The sequence below is a fragment of the Prionailurus viverrinus genome, chromosome A1 (assembly GCF_022837055.1).
Source record: "Prionailurus viverrinus isolate Anna chromosome A1, UM_Priviv_1.0, whole genome shotgun sequence".
Taxonomy (NCBI): domain Eukaryota; kingdom Metazoa; phylum Chordata; class Mammalia; order Carnivora; family Felidae; genus Prionailurus; species Prionailurus viverrinus.
Genome location: NC_062561.1, coordinates 158,391,462 through 158,417,393, shown reverse-complemented (window position 1 = coordinate 158,417,393; position 25,932 = coordinate 158,391,462). Strand labels below are relative to the sequence as shown.

The 25,932-nt window shown below is 39.5% G+C and overlaps 1 protein-coding gene across 1 annotated transcript in view; it reads right to left on the bottom strand.

Moving 5' to 3' along the window:
* RHOBTB3 (Rho related BTB domain containing 3) overlaps positions 1 to 25,932 on the bottom strand; it is a 53,791-nt gene that overhangs the window by 4,851 nt on the left and 23,008 nt on the right. Inside the window, exons 7-11 of the mRNA XM_047862812.1 lie at positions 20,152 to 20,264; positions 16,513 to 16,633; positions 11,901 to 12,074; positions 8,386 to 8,552; positions 3,281 to 3,377 (exon numbers count right to left, since the gene is read on the bottom strand). Of these exons, the coding sequence (XP_047718768.1) occupies positions 3,281 to 3,377; positions 8,386 to 8,552; positions 11,901 to 12,074; positions 16,513 to 16,633; positions 20,152 to 20,264 (672 nt within the window). The remainder of the gene's footprint in view (positions 1 to 3,280; positions 3,378 to 8,385; positions 8,553 to 11,900; positions 12,075 to 16,512; positions 16,634 to 20,151; positions 20,265 to 25,932) is intronic.

The window sequence follows — 25,932 nt, the reverse complement described above, 5'->3', positions numbered from 1 at the left end:
CCTCCCATTCCAGGATGATGAGGGAGAAGGAGTTGTCTGTCTGGGTGGGATGGAGTGCAGCAAAAGCATCTTCATCAACTTTCAACTAAGTACTGCTTTCAGCCCCAACCCTTATTCTGCTTTCTGAATACCTGGTCCCTCAGGTTTCTAAGGTTTCTTGGTATTCTGCTGGCTGAATCAGCTTGTTTCTCATAGTATTCCCTTCTGTGGGTACTTAGGTTTCTTTCTGCTAAGTCAGTTCCCACTTCTCCATCTACTGTTTGACCTCATATATTATAATTCAGATTAATGAGGACCTGATCCAGGCTGCAGGACACGGATATAAAGAAACAATCTAGCAGCTCAAGGAAGTTAGCTGTAGTTTCATTAGGAAGAAAAGGTGACCTAAGACTACTCCCTTGGTTTAGATTTAAAAAAATAGAAAAGTTATCACAGGTGAGCTCTGGCAGCCAACAAAAACCAAAACAAGACAAAAAAAAAAAAATTGCAGTATATAACATGTAACACAATATTGGGCCAAATTAAACTGTGGGAATAATGAATCCATAAATGCCAAGGGTAACTCATATTCCTGCGTAGTGCTATTTGTTTTCAAAACAGTCCAGCATATAAAATGTATCTAACATTTAAAAGCTATTTAACTAAGTTCTGTTGCATCAATGCCAGGATTAACATGACATCTTGTCTATTCTCACCTTTCAATTTCTTTTTTTTTTAATGTTTATATACTTTTGAAGGAGAGAGAGACAGAGTGTTGAGTGGGGGAGGGGCAGAGAGAGAAACACACGCACGCACACAAACACACACACACACAGAATCTGAAGCAGGGTCCAGGCTCTGAGCTGTCAGCACAGAGCCCAATGCTGACGCGGGGCTCGAACTCATGAACCGCGAGATCATAACCTCAGCCAAAGTTGGATGCTCAACCAACTGAGCCACCCAGGCACCCCTCACCTTTCAATTTCTAAACACGCTCAAAGAAGAATTTTTAGTCGAGAGAAAACAGTTCACATAATTCCAATAATAATTTGATAATATCTGAAACCGAAAATGGGAAATTATTTAAGGGAGCTGTAAATTGATGGTGACAAGAACCCTTCCAACTTCAAGTGACACTGTGAAGTACGTCCAGTATAAGGCAACAGGGAGGAGGAGAGGTGACTACGATACTCTGGAGGGGACACGGTCCTTTAAAAGGGCAGCTACTTGCTCAGTTCCAGGTTGCTGCCATGTGGGAAGAGGGGCTGAGAGTAACCAGGTCTTCCAACTTTTCAAAAGAAGACAGAAATGGAAACTGTTACAATTTTTACATGATGACCACTAAAAAAAGTAACACCACGTGGTCCAAATAAGACACTTGGCAGACTATATTCAGCTACATTCAACCCACAGATTTCCAGTTTGTGACTACTAAGTTAGATTAGCAAATTCTCCCTTATCCACCAGGGGCTTTTTTCACTGCCTACAATGACACACCACAGCAGGTCCTAAACATAAACAGGTACCAGTGAATCAGAACATTCGTGATACCTTAACTCCCATCCAAGGAACATAAGACAGTCACTGACATTGCCTCATCTTCTCACCTACCTTCTTAAAGCACACCCTGGAGTCCTGCTTCTCACTCTGCCAGGCAGTCATAACATACTTCACAGTCAATTGTATAAGTGATAAAATAAAAATTTATAACCCAACAGATTTATAGAGCACCTTTCTCCTAAGGTTGTTAATAGTACTCCCTTGTGTGGCATACTTCTACACAAGATAGTAAGTGGAAAACAATCTTATTCTTTTTTTTTTTTTTTTTTACAAATGAAGGGGACCTACGGCAGAATAATGAAGGTGGTTCTAAAATCACAATGTTCACTCGTTTCATTTTGAAAGAACTTCTTAAAGAATAACTGTATAAGAATGTCCCCACTAACAGCAAGAAGCAGACTTTATCTTTATGAATGGAAGGGGTTTGTTTCTTTTTTGCACAAAGTATATGGTTAGTAAATCTCTATATTCTGCTTTAATTTATTATGTTGCCCCACTGCACTAATAGTTAAATTATATGTAAGAAGGCTCCCAATAGGTATACAGTGTTTGTCACCTAACTGAATACAGCTGCCAAAAATAGACTATGTGTTTCCTAGTTTCCTATACTGTGCAAGAAGCTGAAAGAAACCAGAGATTTTCAAACCTGTTAGCAGCAAATTATCTTTTACAAGTAAAACTTTATGGAAAACTCTAAGATATAAAAGCAGGGGCATCCAAGAAGTACAAATTCCAGCCTTCTCTTCTTCCTTCCCTCTTCCCTCAGCTACTTCCAGCTCTCTGCCCCCTCTTCAGAAAACCTTCAGGCATCTCCAAGGACACGTCCCTGTTTAGAGTTTGAAACTACTTAACTAGGTGATCTTTAATTTCCTTTGCCTTTTAACTTGATTATTCCTTGAGCCTATTCTAGGTAACATGAGCAAACCATTGGATCTAAACTGTCTACTCTGATGACTGTTCTGTTCTCATTTTCTTTTTTCTTATGCAGTACTCAGAAACTCACACTGTGATTGGTTTTAAAGTTTATAATTTATCTTACAGATCACATTATGTATACTCTCTGTTCAGTAAGTTTTGCAACATTTATCAACAAAAAAACCCTGTTATTCCCAAGTAATATAATGGATTCCTATATAGATATACTTAAATATAGATATCAGAACAATAGAACTGCTATAAACAGTAAATGATAGTTTCAATTCTTTCACAAGAAAAATTTTTGAAATCTGTACTATTTAAATTTTGCTTCTGACTTAGGTGATTAAAACCAAGATCTCGTTTATCACAACCAAATACCACCTGAGGTCACCTTATCTCTCTACTTCAGGAAAAAAAGGTGCATTTAAAAATGGATGGAGCTATAAAACAATCATTAGAAAACTTCTTGTGTAACACAGGTCAAGCTACTTATATAGCCAGCTGATTCTAAGTTAGAGAGTCCTCAATTACCACACTGTGTTTTTGTTTTTTGTTTTTTCTAAATAGGCTTACACCCAGCACAGAGCCCAACATGTGGCTTGAACCCACCGCCCTGTGATCAAGACCTGAGCTGAGATCAAGAGTCAGATGCTTCACCAACTGAGCCACCCAGGAGCCCCTGCACCGCATATTTAGAGGACTATATGATGCTGACTTATTTTTTTTAACTTTTTGTTTTTTAACAGCTACAATTCCTACAAGTTATGTCTCAAATCTAAGAACAAAAACAGTTTTCTTTTCAAAACAGTAATTAGCAACCTACCTGAAAGATCCTGAAACTCAGGCTTTTGGCTGAAGATGAGGTAGTTCGTGGCGATGAAATGGAGCAGCCAGGTTGAGAGGCACTCGGAGTGGTGAAACTGCAAGAGAAATGGAGTGTGAAACCATGCAGGGACCATGAACGCACACCAGGCGGGGAGCACAGTCTGCGATGAGAACCCCACTGGGAGCTCACTGTGTCCATGTTTCCGCCTACTCTGAGAGCAGAAAGAAAGGGGGGGAATTGCCAACATGTAATCATAAAATTATAGCAGTGAAGACACCAAATCAAATGAAAAACAAGCTCCAGTTGCTGGAGCGGCTAAACGTCTGAAGCAGAGGCACCTGCACCAGGAGTTAACAAGACTGGCTGAGGTTCCTGAGGATTTGGTTTAAGCTTTTAATCTAAGGTCACGGCCTTCACCAATTGCACTTCTGTCTGGGTTGCAGAGATAAGATTCTGGTTAGCAAAGGTACACACTTGGCCAAATATGAACCCATGCACCTGAAGAGCAAACCAAAAAATAGTTTGTGAAGGAAATGTCATCAACCTAAAGTATGAGTTTCAACGTGTACATATGTCTCTGAGAAGGTTCTGTATGAACAGTTGCTTCAAACTAGGATATACTGTAACAGTGAGCAGGATTTCCAGCATATTTCTCACTCTGAGTTTCAACAGCTAATGGAAGGAAAACTCGGAGCAACACAGCTACGACATCATCACCTTTGTGCCAGTCCAGTGAGATCCATCTAACCACTCAATTCAGATTACAGTAACTTGCTGGCAGACAGCTTTGATACAGGAGTATAGTTCTGTTTGTTATTACTGCAGTAAAATATACGTAACATAAAATTTACCATTTTAACCTTCTTTAAGGATACCAGAGGCATTAAGTGCATTCATGTTACTCTGCAACCGTCACCACTATCTATTTCCGGAATGTTTTTACCATCCCAAACTGAAACTCTGTACTCAGTAAATAGTAACTCCCCTTTTACCCCTGCCCCTAGTCCCTGGTAACCACTACTCTATTTTCTATGAATTTGACTATTCTAGGTACCTCATAAACACTGAATTAGACAGTAGTTAGGCTTTCTCTGTTTATTTTACTTAGAATAATGTCCTCAAGGTTCATCTATGTTGCAGCACGGATTAAAATTTCATACCTTTTTAAAGCTGAGTAATATTCCACCGTATGTCCATGCCACATTTTATTTATTCACTCATCTATTGATGGGCATTTAGGTTGTTCCCACCTTTATGCTAAATATAGCTCTTAAAAGGGAAGCTCAGGGGCGCCTGGGTGGCTCAGTCGGTTGAGCTTCCGACTTCAGCTCAGGTCATGATCTCACCGTCTGTGAGTTCGAGCCCCGCGTCGGGCTCTGTGCTGACAGCTCAGAGCCTGGAGCCTGCTTCAGATTCTGTATCTCCCTCTCTCTCTAACCCTCCCCTGCTCATGCTCTGTCTCAAAAATAAAATAAAAAACATTAAAAAAAAATTTAAAAAAAGGGAAGCTCAAAAATATAAGCAATAAGTAATGAGAAATTGAAGAAAAATTTATAATCTCAAATCTTAAGGAGGAAACTCCAGTATTGCTCTTCTAAAAAGTTATAACGTGGGAATATTTTCACATGTAAACCCACAGGTCCCTCTGATTTTCATTATACAAAATCACAAATTCTGACACTTTGTACAAGAAAGACACTTTAATTCAGCTATGACCACGTCACATTTTAACAATTTTTATTCACCTTATCTTTTAGCAAATGTGAGTGATCTCAAGGAGACAGAATAAGAATGTGCAGCTATTTTAACAGAAGCCAGCAGACTATCAGATGATTAACCCAGAGAAGATAACCCACAAATAAAAGTTCAGAAAATGACCTAAGGGCTGTGCCTTTAAACAGAACGAAGATCACTGAAATGAATAGCTGGCTATAAAAACATGGTTATAATGCAGAATTTTATTTTTGACCAAGATTTAAGATGTCACAATTGTAGGCTTTTAGCCAGAGACAGAATGCATTTCACTGTAAAAACTACTTTTCTGGAAAAATATGTGCTAGGTTTAAACTGCAATAAATAACAGAATAAAAATACTATAAGTCAAATGCTATAGCATTTAATAGTTCTGTGAAGAATAATAATGGTGGAGAAAACACCCAGAAACTCACGAGGAAAAGGCCAGAAACCAAACTGGTGGCCTAAAGCAGCCAAATACTAATGCATAGATCGTAAGTAAGATAAGGAGTTTAAAACTTTAAGATGAGAGTTAACAGGACTTCACAGGCATCACCAATGTTTGGCTAGATAGGATTTAAAAGGGAGTAGGGCTAAGGAGATCTTTACTTCAATTCAGAGAAATTAATCTGATTTAGGGAAAGAAGCTTCTTTTGAATTTTCGAGTCCAACTTGATGGATACTAACCTGAAGGTAGAATCATGGTAACGAACCCAGAAAGGTTAGAGAAGGCCAAGTAACAGAACACCAAACTGCTCCACCACATGGAAGGTATGAAGGACGCTTTCCTGATATACACTACAAAACTAGCAGAGAGGATAACAGAGTGATCGGAAACCTTGCTTATTCAGAAAGCTACTCAAAGTCTAATTCTGCTAAAAGACAGTTTCCCCTTCTATTAGAGAAACAATGAAGCAAAGTTTAACTAAATTTTGACCAACAGTATGAACTGGTTGGTGAACTAAAGCCTCAAACTAGGAACTTCAAAGACAACTGAGCAAGAAAATTATCCTATTACCTTGGATTTGTAAATCGCCAAGTTAGGGACCAGAATAGAATAGACTAGAATAAAGGAAGACTGGTAAATGGAGACTTAATCCTAGAAAACAGAATAGTCTTCAGAAACAAAGAATAAAATTCCAAAGGAGTTGGTATCTTACACTTTTATTTTTATTTTCATTCTTTTTAACGTTTATTCATTTTTGAGAGACAGAGAGACAGTGTGAGTTGGGGAAGGGCAGAGAGAGGGAGACACAGAATCCAAATCGGGCTCCAGACTCTGGGCAGTCAGCTCAGCGCCTGATGAGGGGCTCGAACCCACAAACTGTGAGATCATGGCCTGAGCTGAAGTCAGACGCTTAACCGACTGAGCAACTCAGGCACCTCTGGTATCTTACACTTTTAAAACTGAAGAGAAATAAGTAAAGATAATTACATAATCAAAACCACACAGTCATGGAAAAAATGTCTGACAAAACAATCATCAATGACACTGGTGAGGAAACATATACGTATGTGCATGTGTGCATGTGTTTGTGTGTGTTTGGGGGACGGAGGCACCTAAAAAATCCATCCAAGCATACAAGAAGTTCTTTGAACTAACAGGATACTACAAGATAAGGAAAGAGAAGCTCATGAGCATGTTTTTTGTCTCACAGACTTCTTAGAATAGTACGAAAATGACACACCAGAAATGAACTGAGGTTGTGAAAATACTAAAAAGGACAAAAGAGAATTTTTAAACTAAATCTAGAGGGTAGCCATTTATCCCACACTCAGTGTAAAGATTATTACAAAGATCAAAGTTACTCGGTGTTGTGGGGTTTTTTTCTTTTCTTTTTGTTTTGTTCTCTTTTACTTGCAATAGGAATTACTACCAAAGTCTACTCACTGGGCTAGAGACCCTTGCGGTGTTGGCAAGACTTGCCCTCACGCAGCATACTGCACTTGTGCATTCATCGGCCAGCCAACAGCCTCGGCCCCAAGCTCCAACCATATGCAAGAGTTTACTCGGTTTTGTAAATTCGTTTTTATTTTTAAAATTAACTACATACAATGTTGAGATTTGATTATGAAAGAAATGAACCCCAAAATCATTAAGGAGACAGTAAGATGCTTTAAATGAATTCCATCTATACCCAGAAATATACATGTTGCTTAAATGAATTCATCCCAACCTGGAGGCAAGCGTTTAGCTGTCAGAGTCTGTCCTTGGCCCCATTATGTGGCTCCATTTTAGCAACCTGAAAACAAAGTGATTATATTTTTCTAATTTTGGATATCAAAACTGATAGGGATAGCCAATATGTTGTATGCCAGATAATATTTTACAACGTCCTGATAGTCTCCAAAGATGGGTCAGATATACTCCTGTAAAAGAGACCAGAAGGTTCAGCTCACTGTAAGTTCAATATATACCATTATATTCCATGACTGCTGTAAGCCCTAAAAATCTCATAAGACAGGGGATAGAATGGTAGAATAACCAAGGGTAGGTTGACATGTCTGGATACATTTCTTACTCCTAGGAATAAAAGAGTTGGAATGAGGAAACAGCAGATTTCTGACTGTAACAGTATCTCCAAGTTCCAGAAGGAGATTTCAAAAAGGCAGACTGAGTTTATTTATAGATCTGAGTTTATTTATAGATCATACTGTAGGATCTTTGTACCTGCAGTTATTCACAATTAGCTTAACTATGTAAACTCTGTTCCCTAGAATGTGTAGGAATACAGTCCTTAAAAACAAAATGGCTCTAAGCTTAGAAGCCAGAAAGTACAGTGTGCTGGAGTGACTGTCAACTGAAACATTTTTACTGAATATATTCATGATACCACGAGCCAGATCAACAAAAGGCATTTGCAAAGATTAATGAAGTAAACCAATACTTCCTACAAACAACTGGGAACTTCAAAACATGTCCCTGAAGTGGAAGGATGGATGAATGAACAAATAAATGAGTTTAGCCTAACCATCTCTATCAGTGTGTACAGACCAATTCTATCATTTGTCTTTCATGAACCCTAAGATGTGATTGGGTGAAATGCAATGTAAATTCCATTTCCTATAATGCCTATATGGCATAGTAAAGCAACATATTTAAATGACTCTAATAGAGGCTGCCATTCAGTTGAAACATTTCCTATCAGCAAATTCGACCTCCTTAGAAAAGGACTGTGCAAAAATCGTATGCTTCAAAATTGTCTAGCCACAGAAATTGCTGTGAGGGCACTTTACCCTCATTTCACCAAACTTCCAGACTAAGACAAACACTAATAAATCTCTCCATAAGCAGAAACATTTTTTACGTATAATTTTTAGAAGATTTTTTTTTTTAAACCAACAACCAGATGCATAGGGCCAATTACCTTGGCTTTCTTGAGCAGGTCAACTATATCCAGGTTCATGGATGCCAGTTCCCTGCTTGGCATGCTCTGCAGCTGTGTGATGATGAACAGCTCACAGATGTGCTGCAGTCTGGACACCTGATACATCTCAGCACAGATCAGAAGACACATAGCCTGAAAAATGCCAGCTGATGTGGGAAGGGAAATAAGAGAAAATGGACAATAAAGCCATTTCTTTTATGACCTGAAACGAAATAACAACAGGCAAACCACCACCAACAACAAAAAATGCTGACCGTATCATCCAATGCACAATAGAATGCACAGAAAAGCTTTGAGGGAGTGAGTCTGCATTATACACTATTATGCCATTTTATTTATTTTTTTAATTTTAAGATTTTGTTTTTAAGTAATCTCTATGCCCAACACGGCTTGAACTCACAACACTGAGATCAAGAGTCCCACTCTCCACCCACTGAGTCAGCCAGGCACCCCTATTAGGCCGTTTAAAAAAAAAAAAAAATTAATTTAAGCCTTTACACTCCAGAGTGAATCTTTTCGATGTTTTTTTGTTTAAGTTTATTTATTTATTTTGAGAGAGAGCACAGGCAGGAGAAGGGCAGAGAGAGAGGGAGAGAGAGAATCTCAAACAGGCTTCACACTGTCAGCGCAGAGCCCCCACAGGGCTCTATCCCAAGAACTGTGAGATCATGATCTGAGCCGAAATCAAGAGTTAGAAGCTTAACCGAATGAGCCATCCAGGCGCCCCCATTGTTTTTTCGTTTTTTGTTTTTGTTTGTTTTTTTTAATTCTTCAGAGAAGGGGAATCTACAATTGCCCTTAATAACCAATTCTCAGGCTACTGTGTAATTCCTTCTGCTAGCTAAACTAAATCCTTGCAAATTTTTCCTCTCTTGCCTTTACTCCTAGGTTTGTTTGTTTATATTGTGGTAAAACAAACATATCATAAAATTTATCATTAACCATTTTAAAGTGTACGGCTCAGTGGCATTGAAGTACATCCACATTGTTATCTAACCATCATCACCATCCTTCTCTAGAACCTTTTTCTTCCCAAACCAAAACTTCGCACCCATTAAGCAATAACTCCCCATTTCCCCCTTCCCTTAGCCCCTGGAAATCACTCAGGTTATGCTATTTTAATTAATTATTTAAAAAAAATTTTTAATGTTTTTTTTTTTTATTTTTGAGAGAGACACAGAGACAGAGTACAAACAGGGGAGTGGCAGGGAGAGAAAGGGAAACAGAATCCAAAGCAGGCTCCAGGCCCTGAGCTGTCAGCAAAGAGCCCGACATGGGGCTTGAACTCAGGAAACAAACCATGAGACCATGATGCTAGCTGAAGTCAGCACTTAACCAACTGAGCCACCTAGGTACTTCTTGTTATTATTGTTGTTTTTTAAACTCTTCCTTCTAAGTGATTTTTCAGGTAATTCTCTTTCTAACCCCTCCTTAAATTCCTCACATTGTTTTGTAGCTAGGAAACAAGAACACTGTGTATGATCAATACTTAACTTAGATTACCTTTCTTTCCCAATGCAAACATTTTAGTATCTGATCTGCTTTTTGACTATTCATTTGGACTCACTTTCCCCCCACACCTTTTACCGACTTTTAAAGTGCTTTGTCCTATAGTTATTCGCACTTCTCTGAGCATTTTTGTAATTAGTAAGAGAAAACCTAAAATTTGAAGCTTCAATTACTCTAGTGGGAGGATGATTGAGAAACAAACTTTTCTTTTTTTTTTTTTATTTATTTTTAAATTTTTTCTTTTTTAACGTTTATTTATTTTTGAGACAGAGAGAGACAGAGCATGAACGGGGGAGGGTCAGAGAGAGAGGGAGACACAGAATCTGAAACAGGCTCCAGGCTCTGGGTGGTCAGCACAAAGCCCGACGCAGGGCTCGAACTCACGGACCGTGAGATCATGACCTGAGCCGAAGTCGGCCACTTAACCGACTGAGGCACCCAGGCGCCCCAAAATGAACTTTTCTTATTTTAAATGTGGGTCCAAGTTTTTATTTAATATACAGATTTGCCAGTACTAAAATAATGAAATAAAGAATAACACACATTCTGATGAGAATTGATCTTTCCTTTTTATCAAGCAAAAATGATAAGCCAGTCTTTAACACTGACGGTAGCAACTATAACTGGCTCCAAAGTACTGTACAGCTCGCTGCAAGACCAGAATTAATTCAGTTAAAAAAAGGAATTTTCTGGGGCGCCTGGGTGGCTCATTCGGGTGAACATTGGACTTCGGCTCAGGTCATAGTCTCAAGGTTTGTGAGCTGGATTCCCATGTCGGGTTCTGGGCTGACACCTCAGAGCCTGGAGTCTGCTTCAGATTCTGTGTCTCCCTCTCTCTCTCTCTCTCTCTCTGCCCCTCCTCCACTTGTTCTCTCTAAAAAATAAACAAACATTAAAATTTTTTTTTTCTTTTTAAAAAAGGAATTTTCTTTTTTTATCTTCTAAACCTTTCACTAGAGGGCTCATGACTTGTTTAAAACTTAAGAGATTTTAATAACACACTGGGAAATCTTCCAAATCTAAAAATGAAAGCAATAAATATGAAGAGAGGGATGGTCTGAAATGTGTGTTTTCTTTTTATCTTCGCTAGGCCAGGTTCTGTTATCAAGGTCACAGGCTCCTGAATGAAGTAAACCACCAGAGATTTGCTCTGGTCCTGTTTGTGGTGGGAGCCATCTGGTGGCCAGAGGACGAAGACTAATTAAAGGGGCTTCCTGCATCCCAAGGCTCTAGGCCTTTTGAAAGGATTTTGCAATTTCTCCAAGGACCCCCTCCCCTCTACTCCCCCCCCCCACCACAGCTGGAAAAAACCTACAAGATCTGTTCCAACCTGCAGCTGCCAAAGATGATTAGTTCTTAGACAAATACAGTCTTAAGTCAGTGAGTAGGGAAATAAATCCTATAGTCCACTAGGCATCCTAAACATCTTAGATAAAGTTTTTGGACAAGTTAGCTTAAGGAGAATATGACTTTAAAAGTCAGAAGAAGGCCTTAAAAAAAACCCCACATTCTCTGGGCCACAGATAACTAAGGGGGGGGGGGTGGTCTCAGAATATCCAAAGTCCTTGAAAGTGCCTCAATCAGAAGTTAGAGCCATAAAAGCAACTACCTAACCCTCTTCTCTTTATGGAAGGATGGTCCTCCAAGGAGCTCTCTGTCCCAATCTATAGAATTAGAGTGGTCACTGGGAACCATCAGACACCTCCATTTCTAGGGTGCCCACAGAATCACCACACTATTGGTGCTGGCTGGGACTTATGCCTGAGTCTGAAAGCCTGAAAGAGGTATCCAACCACTGCTCCTCCACCTGAGCTGACTGAAAACTGACTGTTATCCCAACACCACCTCCACCTGATTAGCACATCCCATGATGTCAACTCTGATAAGTCTTACACAAAAACAAATTTCAGAGAATGCAATTTATCAAAATGAGTGACAAGGAAATAAAGAATTAGGAGATATTACTCAATATTTATACTGCTCACCTGGGCAACAGGAGTCTGTGTATAGATATTCTAAGAATGACAAGAAAGTCTCTTTGGAAACTCCATAAACTGGAATCAGAACACTCTTTGCTTCCATGTAATTCCCATTAAACATAGCTGCCATCACTTCACAACGGGCCACCAGGATGGCCCTGTGGGCTGGCACTGTTGTACCTGCAAGGTTCAAAGGGGAAACAAAGTTAAGTTACATAAACTTGCAGAATTCTTAGTCTAGCAATTGTCCTTTTGATGACAGTGGTATTGCATTAAGCACAGCTAAGCTGATGTCAGAAAGCAAATTTTGGGGAGATGACCAGCATTAACCAGAAATGTTTTAGTTTTTATTTGAAAAACAAAGAGTTCAAAAATGACTTTGAAACCAACAATTAGAAGACAGGAAATTAAGACTGGCAATTATTTGCTACTTAGTTCATATTTTCTGAAGACAGAAACACTGACATGAAATATTTTGCTTCCTATTTTTATAATGAAACATGTATCCTTTGCAATTGGCTTGAAATACCATCACCCATTCTTACCCATGTGCCTCCCAAGAAAACACTGCCATTGCCCGTCTTGGACACACTCAAAGAGCAGGTCCTGGCCAGGCTTCCCCTTATCAGAAACAAGAAACTGTAGAAAGTGAACTATCCCTCGGCTTAAGCAGTCCATGTGTTACATACAGCAAATATGGTGAGGGGATCTTTTATGGAGTCAAAGGGAGCATTTCAGACCTTCTGGAAGACTTGGGATGGGAATGACCTAGTCCCCAGGTGTCTCTCCAGGGTACCACCTCCTCAGGGAAGAGTGCTGCTTCTGGGAGAACTGGAGCTCCTTTAACTTTTAAAGGCCCCTCAGCCCATACCCTTCACTGAAGCTCAGGAGACTACACCGGCTCTCTAATGAAAGCCTGCTAAGGTCTGCAGCTACTGTGCCACCACACCAAGGCAGCACCAGATGGCACGTGGGTGGAGAAGCACTTGTCACCACTCCCACCACCTTAGAAGACCACGAATCCACAGCAGCCTTCAGTTCAGTCTAGATCAGCTTCACACACCATTTCTGAGCAGCCACCATGAGCCAATCACCGTGTTAAGTATTAAAGATACAAAGATGAGGAAGACAAAACTACCCTGCTTTCGGGCAGTCAAGCTTTTAGTTTGGTGCAAGACACCACAGCCGGTGTGAATGAGGAAGACTTCGAAAAAGTATGAGCCAAACCACTCCACTCTGCCCAAGAGTCTTCGCCTATAACTCCTTAAAGTCTCCTACTTCTCAGGAGCATATATTCTTCTCTAAAATATTTATAATGCTTGGATTACTCAGCCTCTTCAGGTCCAAGCAAAACACCTTCAGGTTCAGAAAAGAAGGGAAGAGTTCCACCTAAGCCCAGTGACTTTCTCCAAAGTCAGTACGATTCACAAACAATGCCCACCATTGCCAATTCTGAGCTCAGTGCTTAGAGCTATGATTTGCACAAATGCACCTCCCACGGGAGCAGGGAGAAGAGGCTACATAATAGTGAGCATTGCTACCGGGCCATCACACACCTGCTAGCAGGCATCATCCCCTCTTTGCTCCTTCCCTTCCCTGCCCTTTTGCCATTAGGCGGCCTGTGTCCACCGATGGGTGGTTTCCACGATTAAGCATGCTGGAGAGCGCTGTACACAGCAATTGACAAAGAATTCAAACAGGTAATACAATTGGACTTGTAATTCTAAGGTTTAAAAATATTAAGTAGTGAACTATTGAAGAAAAAGAGAAGGAAAATGAGAAGCATTGCTTAATTTTATAGCCTGTTATTTGGCTTGAGAGGAGGGATTTAAGATTGACCAAAAATGCCAAGTGGACAGGAGATGGGGAAAGAATTTGATAAGCAACCTTGTAATTTTAACAGAAATGTTCCATTGACAATATAGTTCCAACAGAGTTACAAAACTAGCAACAAAACACTCATTAAAGCATTTTCAGCCCATTTCAAGCTCGGAATTTGGTTTGGAAAACCGTTATATCTCCAGTTAAGAAAACCACAACTTCTGTTTCTCACCTTTTCAAACTACTGTTTGGTATTATAAATTGTTCTATTGTGAAACTGTAACACTATACCTCAGTACAGTCACATTTTTCAACATAGTATATAAGCTGTATAAATATAGAAACACTGTATAAAATATGCTGAATGAACACAATCCAGGGCTTTTATACCAACCAGCAGTAAGATAAAGCTGAAGAATTAAAGGAGAAAAAAAGCATCAATTTTCTAGTTAAAAGATAAACATGTTCTTTGAAAATATCAAGGCCTAAAGTAACTTTTCTTTTGTAGTATTTAATTTCTGTTAGTTTTAGACTTAAAAAAAATTTTTTTAATGTTTATTTATTTTGAGCACGAGTAGGGGAGGGGCAGAGAGAGAGGGAGACACAGAATCTGAAGAAGGCTCCAGGCTCTGAGCTGTCAGCACAGAGCCGGACTCGGGGCTCAAACTCATGAACCGTGAGATCATGACCTGAGCCAAAGTAGGACACTCAATCAACTGAACCACCCAGGATCCCCAAAACTTTTTTTTAAGAATGTTTAAGACCAAAATAAAATTTAAAATCCCAAGTTTTCTAATAACGCAGATTATCAAAGATCTTTGTTTTTATTATATATTAAAATAAAATCCTACATTTGTCATACCTTCTTCACATTACTTTCCAGGTTTTAAAAATCAAATGTTTAGAATGTTTCTGTTTTACTATGAAAACAGGAAACTTGCCTAGGACAAGAGAGACTTAGAGTATGTACCATCAGGCCTTTAAATATACCTTTATAATAATGCACCATCTCAATCCTCATGACTGCTCTACCAGGTAGAAATGAGTATCCCCATGTTATAGGCAAGGAAACAAGAGACCAGATATAAAGTAAAGCAGCCACACCAATATGGCAAATATGCACCCATGCAAGATCCCAACCGGGTCTTTCTAGTCCTGACCACTACCCCCTCCACAAGCTTAACACTAAAAATGACCTTTTAGAACCTTATGGTTTACCTTCATCACTCTGGAAACGAAAAGACTTAACGATGCAAGCCACGTTAAGTGACTGCCCTAAGAACACACTCTTGTGGGAATGCAGAGCCAAGGCTAAAGCTCGAGTTGCAGACCTCAGGTTCAGCCTTTCTCCAGAGGGGACAACACTGCTCCCTTCTGCATGCTAGAGCTCCCCTCCTCAAACTCTTCAGAAGCTAAGCTTGCCTCTCCTCCCACAAGTGGCCAGATGGCAGAGAAGCTGTTGGTAGACCCTGCTTCCACTCATACCTGCTTGTCTCAGCTCCTGGCTCCTTGGGTGGCCTTGGTTTTTGAGCTGATGAGAGACAAAGGACAGCCCAGGAGCTGAGCATCAGCACAGCCCACAGCGGGCCCTCCCGCACCCAGCCTCCACATAGGTAGGGGCCATGGGCAGATGCCCACAAAAGGGTTAGGAGGTAGAATTGTGAGAGAAAAGCAAGAGACTATAAGGAGAAAGAATTCTCCACATCATTGCTTATTTCTTTTCTCTTAACATATGTTTTCATATGTTGCATATTCCCTTCGAACATCTTTTCGGTGGGTTACATTAACATGATGTTTGGTGTGAAGGCTTCCTAGGCAAATTACAAGCAAATGCAGTCTCTTGTTAGCTTCCTCCCCCCCAAATCATTCTTTATGTATTTCAAGGTCACTCTTATTGTCCCATTCTCAATGTCTCATCTCACATTTCAAACAGCACTGACTGTAGCTTATCTGAAGGCACTTGGGAAAGTTTCCAATTCTGTCTTGGCCAGTGGTCAAAGTTAAAATGAATCTTTCTGGGGGAAAATTTTAAAAGGCAAGTGACTATTAGCTGCCATCCATTTCTATCATAAAATTAGCATCATATCTTGCTTTTAGTAATAGCCCACCTGAAGTTCTATTTAATACATCTGGAAACAACCCCTAGCCTTCTTGCACAGTTAAAGGTACCTGACTCTTCATTTTTATGATTAAGCTTTTAATCTACTCAAGTGGCAAAATCATCCAAGCGAATAATCAATAATGGGCATTAAAACAGCTTACCGTTATTAAAATTAGGCAGCATTACTTTCCTACAGAGATAAAAAGCAACTCTCAGTTGCTCTGGTGATAATTCTCAGAGTACTATGACGAATAAGTGTAGCAATATCTACCAATGCCTAATGTAAGCTGGGCATGACCCTCAATGCACAGTTAGTTCCTTTTGCTCAAATAAAAAGAACCGAACCAGTTACAGGTAATACAATGTAAAGGGGGCTGGTTTCAGGTGACTCAAGAAGTAGCATCTTAAAGAAATAAACAGACAAAAATACACAATGAGGTGATATTACAATTCATTCCATTGCACACTGGTCCCTAAAAGTTAATGAAGCATATGTTAAGGGTAAAAAAAAAAAGTGGAAAATATAATTTTCTTTCACTTCCCTAGATTCTGCTGCAATTCAAACAGTACTAATCTATATCTGCATTACAGAATAGTCATTTCTTCATCTAAAATATTCAAAGCTGAAATAGAGAGTTAGGTAAGAAAATAAGGAATAAAAACAAGTAATGAACTTTGCAAAAAAATTAGCCATACCTTGTATTTCAAAGACAACATCAGCAAGCATTGGTTTATTAAGGAAAAACTTCAGGGAAGTGTTATAAAACCACAGAGGTTTTCTGGCTTGATAAGTTTTGCAATTCCTTAGACAATTTATCTATAAAGGAAGACAAAAAAAAAAAAGGAAATGTACAATATGCTTTGGTAATATATATAGGTTGGTTAGAGAATCTGGAAAACTGTACTGAAATGTCTGAAGAAATAAGGATTACCTAGTCTACGGCATCTCTGATCATAGCTGTCAGGGGAACTTGCCCTCAAGTATGGCATGTGCTACATGAGAATAAGCCCTGTGCAGTATTCTTAGCAGTGATTGAACCGGCTAAATGAAAACTCACTTCGCTGGCTGAGACACATGGGGTCCCAAATCCATGCAGGCCTCTGTTACCTGGGAAACAGACAACAGTCCAACCTCCTATGAATGCCTAGTAAAATATGTTTACATACAACCTGTGTGTTTGTTCACTTTAAGAAGGTACATACACAAAAATCTGTTTGTAATTTAAAAGAATACACATTTCCCCCATCAAATCATGTCCTACTAGGATCAACATTAAAATACCTGAGAGTAATGAATAGGTTCATCTCCATCTTAATGTATAATCTTATAATCCTAAGTGTCTTTCTACCCACAGCTGGGACTCCTGGAATCTAGAAAAGGTTGCCTGGATCTCCTATCCAGAGTTCCAGAGAACCTCTTCCATGACTACACCTATCTGCACTCTCACATCTGCTTGCTCTAGATGGTGGCCTCCAATAATAGTGGTCATGTGACTTAGCAGTCTCCAACCCGTCTCTAGCCTCCACCTAGGATTTAGCGCTTGGTTTATCTTTCTGTAATCTTTCAGACATTTCTTTGCTCCAACCCCAGAATTCGAGAGCCAGCCCCTCTCCCCTCACCCTCCACCCATTTTCCTTGCTGAATCTCAGAACCTCTGGTTGGCTATCTAGGGAATACAGAAAGCTTTATCCCTAAGAAATAACCAAGCATACAACTGGAACAATAAGAATAAATGATACCTAGTCTCCGTTCTGGATTAATCCACTATGGTGGAAAGTTAAAATCTTTGGTAAGAGGAAAACAAAAATATTATCCTTACTCACAAGGAGAAAGAAAACACACTCCAGAATGATTTCCACTAGCAAGGCAGAGAAGCAAAACAGGATCATACAAATCCTAGTCTTATAAAGTCTATTCTCAGATTCTACATACAACATACCTTAATACATATCTAAGGAATTGGTGGAGAGAATTCAGGGAGAGCCACACACAAAGCAGAGCAAGTCAGAGAGCATCAAAGAATTTGGTAACTAGCAAGGGCTTTAGAAATCATAATTTATCCCTCATTGTAAGAAAGTCCTGAGGAGACATGCTTAAAGCCAGGGATAATTTATGGCCAACTCACAATTTAAATGTACATTTCCTGATTCCTAATTCTGGAATATATTTCTGTGTTGTACTCAGTTAATGAGAGAGACCCTGACCCCGGAAAAGCAGAAGAAGAAAGCACAGAACTCCTCTCTCCTCCTGTGCAAAGGAGGAAATTTAGTTCAATATCATGGAATCCCATAGTCCCCAGCCTCCTCTTCCCCAACAATTTTTTTTTTTTTTTTTTTTTTTTTTACCTCATTACTCAAAGCAATGACTGTGTTCAGAATCACACCCAAGGAAAGGCTTGGGTTTAGAACAAAAGGCAACACTTCTGTCCTAAACATTCATATAAAGATTATAAGTCTATGTATCATAAATAATATGTAGATGTATATTATATATGGATGGATGGAGATAGATAACAGATAGATAGGTAGATAGATAGATAATCTTATAAACAGATTCCTGTGTGATCAATGCCTTGAATTTGAAGAAAAAAATATTGAAGGATAGTTGTTTGGACAGAACACTGATAAACGTATTGTACATTTTCACTAGTCTATAAACAAGTAATCTAGAGAAATTTTGAAAAACAGAATATAGCTTTATGCGCACATTTCTACAAAAGTGTTAGTTGGGTTAGACTGCAAGAGCTACCACTCTGCCATACCCTTGTAGAATTGGACAGCTTCTGTATACCAGCTTCAGTGTGTTATTGAAACAAGAAAAGTCTTGCTCCTTAATTCCATGTTACTTCATTTACAAATTTTTTCCCCAACTCAGTAAGCCAGGAATCTTCATTAAAAGCTAGTACAGTTTTAAAATCTTAACTTAAAAAATAAAATATTAACTTAAAACATCATTAACTTAGGTTATAGAATTGACAGTCATCTGTATAAAAAAATTAAAGGAATATTTTTTCTTACATTTTTTCTTATATTTTCTTACATTTCTTCCATTTAACATTTCTTCCATTTCTTACATTTACATGTCTATATTCTGCTAGGCATTGCACATACTTACCAAAAGGTAAGTATAAAAATATCTACTGTAGCCAATTTGTTTATCACAGAATCTGAAATAAGAATACACTGGCTAAATTTTATAATGTAGTTGTCTCAAAATAAATTTATTTTTTTTTTATTTTTTTTATTTTTTTTATTTTTTTTTTTTAATTTTTTTTTTCAACGTTTATTTATTTTTGGGACAGAGAGAGACAGAGCATGAGCGAGGGAGGGGCAGAGAGAGAGGGAGACACAGAATCGGAAACAGGCTCCAGGCTCTGAGCCATCAGCCCAGAGCCCGACGCGGGGCTCAAACCCGCGGACCGCGAGATCGTGACCTGGCTGAAGTCGGACGCTTAACCGACTGCGCCACCCAGGCACCCCAATAAATTTATTTTTGAAGCCCTTCAGACTCTTTACAGTCTAAGTGACTGGAGTTTTAACATGCACATGTTTATGACTTGTTACAAAGTCTACATTTTATAACCTTTGACTTATAATTTTAAACCTGTACAAGATGAGAAACAAATCCCTAACTGTCCACCTGATCAAAGAGGTTTCTTAGGACTCTTGAAAAGGGTACACAGGGGCGCCTGGGTGGCGCAGTCGGTTAAGCGTCCGACTTCAGCCAGGTCACGATCTCTCGGTCCGTGAGTTCGAGCCCCGCGTCGGGCTCTGGGCTGATGGCTCAGAGCCTGGAGCCTGTTTCCGATTCTGTGTCTCCCTCTCTCTCTGCCCCTCCCCCGTTCATGCTCTGTCTCTCTCTGTCCCCCAAAAAATAAATAAACGTTGAAAAAAAAAATTTAAAAAAAAAAAGAAAAGGGTACACAAAGAAACAGCCTTGCTCCAGAAAACGATCTGGACTTAAATTCTGAGAAGTGAGAAAGCATTCCCTTTAACAAGCTTAACTGTAACCAGACAAATTCAACAGCACTTCATTCTTGACATAGATTGCATATTCCTGGAGCTCTAGGGAAATGTTTCAGAGGATGGAATTCACAAGTCAACATTTTAAAGACATGACTCACACATATTCTAATTCTTATATGAATTAAAATCTGAGATAGTGAGAAATAATACAAGTTTGTGTTTAAAATATTTAATGGCAAAAACAGATTCAAGAAAAACATATTTATATGTTATTGACTCTTCTAATGACTCAATATTATATTATCATAGTATATCTGTTAAAATTCAGAGAACATCAAGGTAAACTGATTTGCAATAAAGTAGTTTTACCTTTCCTGGTGTTTTCAAAATGCATTTAACTTTCTCGATTACATTTGAAACATCCCCAGAATCTTTCAATTTCTTCCTGATATCTTCTTCCAATTCTTCCCACTGAAAAGCACCTATAAACAAATTAATATATGTTGGATTTTTAGGTAAAAACAGGAAGTACAGAAAGTAAGTCTCTTATTAGATACCAATATTCCTTCTTTATTTAGTATTTTCTTTTAATTTTTCTTTGCCAAATATATATCCTTGTAATTACACTAATACATTTAAACAGTTCTCACATTAAAAAAAAAAAAATCAGTTTGCCTTCCCCTAAAGTATTTCTCTAAACCTGAAGTCTTCCTCCCTAAATAGCTGCCACCTCTTTGTAATAGACAGTCAGCTAAAAATGACAGTAATGGCCAGAATATCATTGGCCATCACAAGTAGTCCTTGCTACACTCAAATTATTTACTTGCTCTAAGTAAGAAAGCAGAGGTGTTTGTTTTTTTTCCAAGATTGAATTAAATCATACTAATCATGGACAGCAGTGACTACCATCAGGTAGAAGAATAAGCAGTAGGAACAGAATGCATTCAAAAGGTCTCACACATTGTCAGGGTCAGATAAGGATGTTCTATAGCCAACTCTACAGAACCAACCCGAAGAAGGGAGGTAAATAATGACCTGATGAGCTATATGACCATGGCACTGGAGCAAAATCACTGCACTTCGTCCCTCCTCCCCTTGTCCTCACCCCAACCCACTTCCAAGCTATCTCTCCCTAGGCTCATTTCACATCTGTCTCACACTGTTAGCCCCTTTCCTCTGTATGTTACAAAACTCCTGTGTGATGGTCAGCGAAAGTTCACCTTTCTCTAAGCACCCTCTTGCTTGGCTTATAGCAGCCTCCTAACCAGCGTACCTACTCCTCCTTGGCTTTGTCCACACTGAATTGATCCCAATGCTCAATGCCAGTAAGTTTCTAAAAGTATGATTCTGATGATGATATCTGAAGAGATTACTCCCATCTATCCCTGACTTACAGAAAGTCCTAACTCCTTAAAATATAGTTCACCCAGGTGTAGTGAGGGCGAGCATAGTTGGGAGACTCAGGCTCCGGTTCTCTCTCTGCCATTACTGGTGTGACTTTAAGCAACTCATTTCACCTCTAAGTAACTCAAAACCCTTTTCTATCAGTTCTCAATCTATTTCTTCTGATGTTTCCCTTTATGTATCCAGAACTTCGCCAGATGCCTTCATAGACATTAGGGATGGGGAGAGCACATGATAGACATTTATTGAAGCAGTGAGATTGGGCAATTGCAGCCAGCCTGAACAACCAGATCCAAGCTGCTCTGAAGAGTCAATTGGTAGTCCGATGGCTCCCAGGCGTCACTCCAGTCAACCTCTGTGGCACTTGGCACTCTTGAGTATCTTTAAACTTCTCCTCACCTGACCTTCAGCATTACTACAGTGTATCCTGAGGAGAGGGGAAGGGGGAAGGAGAGCCCTGATCAGGGCCTTCCGCTACCTCTGTGGTGTAAAGACTCCTACCATGGCCACACTCAAGCCACCAACATGGAATCACAGAGCACGAACCTGGGAATAAACATAATCGGCTCTCACGAGCTGGTGCCAGCCAGCTCCAGCTCATCACTGCTTCTTCCTACCTTTCATGCTTTTTTTCTGACTTCACTGTCAGCTCCCCTTCCTCTTCAGATTCCCAAAGGTATGCTGTGTAGAAAAGCCCATGGATTTTTTTTTTTGTTTTAATTTTTCTGCACTAAGGATTTTTAAATTTAAGGTCACATACTCTTTCAAAATCTGATAAATTCTTTGGACTATCTCTCTAGAAAATTTCCCACGCACACATAAAAATTACAACCCACCTTAAAATGTTAGAAGAAGAAGAACCTCTGAGAAGCCAACGGACCCCACTTCAGAATGATTTACTCTATGCCAGTGATTCTCAACTATAGCTGTGTATTACATTTACCTGGAGATCTTTCATAAAATATCATTGAGGAAGTCTCATTCCCAGACCAATTAAATTAGAATTTCTGGGGCTGGGGCCCAGATATCTTAAGAGCGCCCCAGGTGATTTTGAGGTGCACTGAGCGCGGGCCATCACTATCTCTTCCTTTAAACATTTCATTCATTACTAAAACCCAGGATCAGTGGTATGCAGAAATAGTGGGTAATTTTTACTGTCTACACTCGTGCATGCTAAAGGAGAACACACATATTATCTCTTAAAAATAAACTGTATTAACTAATGAATACTTACACAGTGTCTCCATTCAGAATATTATCTGAGAGAAGGCAAGAATAAGTCTAAATATATGGGGTTATTAGTAGGTAAATCCCTATAGGCCACTCATTTGTCTAAGAATAGACACAGAAGGATCCAATAACTAAAAATGAAAGTAATAGTTCACAGGGCACTCTAAAGATTGGGCTGTTCTTACAATTAGAAATGCTAATCAAGTCATTTTTGACACGTTTTTGTTCAAATAAAGCAATAATCCTTATACCGGGAGTTTTCTTTGCTTTTTTTTTAATTGTGGTGAAAACACTTAATGTATCTATCCTTTTGACAGAATTTTAAGTGTACAGTATTGTTAACAATAGCCATGATATTGTACAGCAGAGATCTAGAAACTATTCATCTTGCATAACTGACTGGGATTTTCTATTTAGTTGACCTCTCAGAGCACTGATTGACTTAGGTTCTTAGAGAACATGATATACTCGTGCATGCAAGCTGTATTTTTAGGCAGTGCAGAAAAGAGCATACCACGGAAGAATTCCAAGAGCTAGGATACCAGGCAAGCTGAAGATGAAAGCTTGTTTCCACACGTTCATTTTCTCTGGCAGCACTTCAGTAAGTGATGTGAAATTCTAAGGGCCATCTGTGGTACGAAGAGCTCAAAGCAAAATTCTTGAGGTCCTTACATATATTTCAATTCCTAACCATCTGAAACTGCGTGAGTCAGGACTTTGCAAGCATAAAGACTATCAAGTATTGTAAGAATGTCAGAACTGTATGCCAATACAGGATTCTGGGTCGATGAAGACCCAGAAACCGCTGGCCTCGCTCCTTCTCTTTGAGTATTAGTCTTTCAGAACTTATCCAGAGTTAGCTGTTATCCAACAGAAAATTAACATCTGCAAAACACATACTTTTACTGTGTCTATTTATTTAAAAATTTGATTAGAATAAACTGGAGCCTTCTGTTAACCAGACTATTAAACAGATCCCTCCTAAATAGAGGACCCAAATGTCCGTGGTGACACAACACACACAAAATTTCAAATTCCTAAAGATTAAAAAGAAGTGTGTCATTTAGAGAGAAGACATTCTTTGTAATTTTGTTTCTTAAAAACAAAAGAAGCAGGAGATAGATTTAATATGGTTTTTCAGTCCTTGTTTACTCAGGGCAAATATTCCTGAGCTGTCTGTGTCACGGAGTTCTGCCTCCGCATTAGCAACCCAACAGACACATGTACAAATGGCTGCTGTCTTCACTGTCCACCCAACAGAACTAGCGGGTAGGCCAGGGCTTCTGTGAGGAAACCATTGCCTAACTGGGTCTTAAAACTTGTGATCGGTTCCAAAGTTTTAAAATGCTCAACAACAGGGGCGCCTGGGTGGCTCAGTTGGTTGAGCGGCCGACTTCGGCTCAGGTCATGATTTCGCGATCTGTGAGTTCGAGCCCCGCATCGGGCTCTGTGCTGACATCTCAGAGCCTGGAGCCTGTTTCGGATCCTGTGTCTCCCTCTCTCTGACCCTCCCCTGTTCATGCTCTGTCTCTCTCTGTCTCAAAAATAAATAAACGTTAAAAAAATTTAAAAAAAAATGCTCAACAACAGCAGCAAGAAAAACAAGCAAAACAAAAAACCCCATAAGCCTGTCCTCTTTACTGAAGTCTCAAAAAAAAAAAAAAAAAGTAGGCTTAAACTTTTTCTTTGATTTGATAAAAAATATTTTCTAGGGGCGCCTGGGTGGCTCAGTTGGTTGAGAGACCGACTTTGGCTCAGGTCGTGATCTCATGGTTTGTGAGTTCGAGCCCCGCGTCGGGCTCTGTGCTGACAGCTCAGAGCCTGGAGCCTGCCTCTGATTCTGTGTCTCCCTCTCTCTCTGCCCCTCCCTCACTCATGCTCTGTCTCTCTCTGTCTCAGAAATAAATAAACATTAAAAAAAATTTTTTTTTAAATAAAAATAAAAAAAAATATTTTCTAAATAAACAGTAAAATATGCACAAAGGCCAGAGGATGAAACAAAATACCAGGGTTTAGACATTTGAAATAGGAATTTGGTTGATTTTTTTTCTCTTAACAAGTGTTCTCCATTTTTCAAAATTGTCTTTACAAATACAGCCTTAATGTCTTTTTAAACATAATTTAAACATAATGTAACTTTTGCTTGAGTCAGAGGTTATACTCTATAAATAAAGAATAGGTCACAGGCACCTGCTGAAGCATTTAGTTTTGCTTCTCCCCAAAGCATCAGGATCTCCCTGCAGCCCCAGGTCAATGGTCTGTGGCCCAGCTCTTACCTGACAGCACCTCTTCTCTGAGCCTTGACATACAAGGAGAGAACAGAGCAGAAATGCAACATGTTGGTGTCAGGTTAGGAGGCCTGTGCACTGACTGGGTTGAGGGCTTGTAGCTTAGCAAGCTCTCCCCGCCACAACTAAGGGCAAGGGCTACAACACGGCGCTGACAGCTCCAGCTCTGAAGAGCTCACATCAGTCAGTGCGCCTGACCCCATTTTGACTTGGTGCCCTCAGACTGATAACTGGGCTCCTCCCCTGGGCCCTGGACTGAATGCCAGGCTCTTAGCCCCTGGCTGTGGCCGGCACTCAGTTCTTCCAAGAGCAGGTGTTGCAGCTGCTTAGAGTCCAAAGCACTAGCACTACCTGGGAGACTGTGTGAAACGCAGAATCTCATGCCTCACCCCCTGGGCCTACTGAATCAGAATAGACGCATGAACAAGATCCCCAGCTGACCTGCATGCATATTAAGTTTGAAAAGCACTGCTCCAAATGATAGACAAGCACCAACCACATAGTATCAGAGTAATGACCTTCCTGAGGTTGATCTCCAGAGCAATGGAGCTGCTTTACTAAACTCCTGTCTAGCCTGCTCTATTCCATCTCTATCACCAGAGATGAGTTTGCCCAAACCCAGTCTGATCATGCTTAAAATTCTAGAACAGCTTCTACAGGTAGCTTCCACCTAGCTTGCCAGCCTCGTCTCCTGCAAACCTTCACCTCGTACGCTATGCTCCAGCCATAGGAAACTGTGTGTGGTTCCTGGAAAATAGCAGTTCCTAAAGATTACATTTTCCTTAATGCGTGTTTCCCAACACATTAATTTATCTCAAATAGCATCAGAGTGAATACATAAGGGGACTGAGGGATGGAAGAAACTTTTTTCTTTCCCTTTTTTTTTTCCATCTGCATGTATTAATTTTGCAATTTAAAAAAACAAGTAGGTTCTGTCACTGGAGACACAACAAGCCCTCTTACTGCTACCTTATCAAAGAGGATATAACTGACTTCAAAGTATTAATGTGCCTTCAAAAGTATTCAATAGATACTGTAGTAAACTTGCTGAATAATTCAACAGTAACATCATCGAAACGCAAAGCCAAACACTTCCTTCATAGTTCTCTAAACATCATGAAAGACATTTTTTTTTCTTTTACCATGTAAACATTTTGGATTTTCAGAATTAGCCTTAAATTCTGAACTGTGAGACTCAAAGTTTAAACATAAAAGTCTGTAGTAGTAA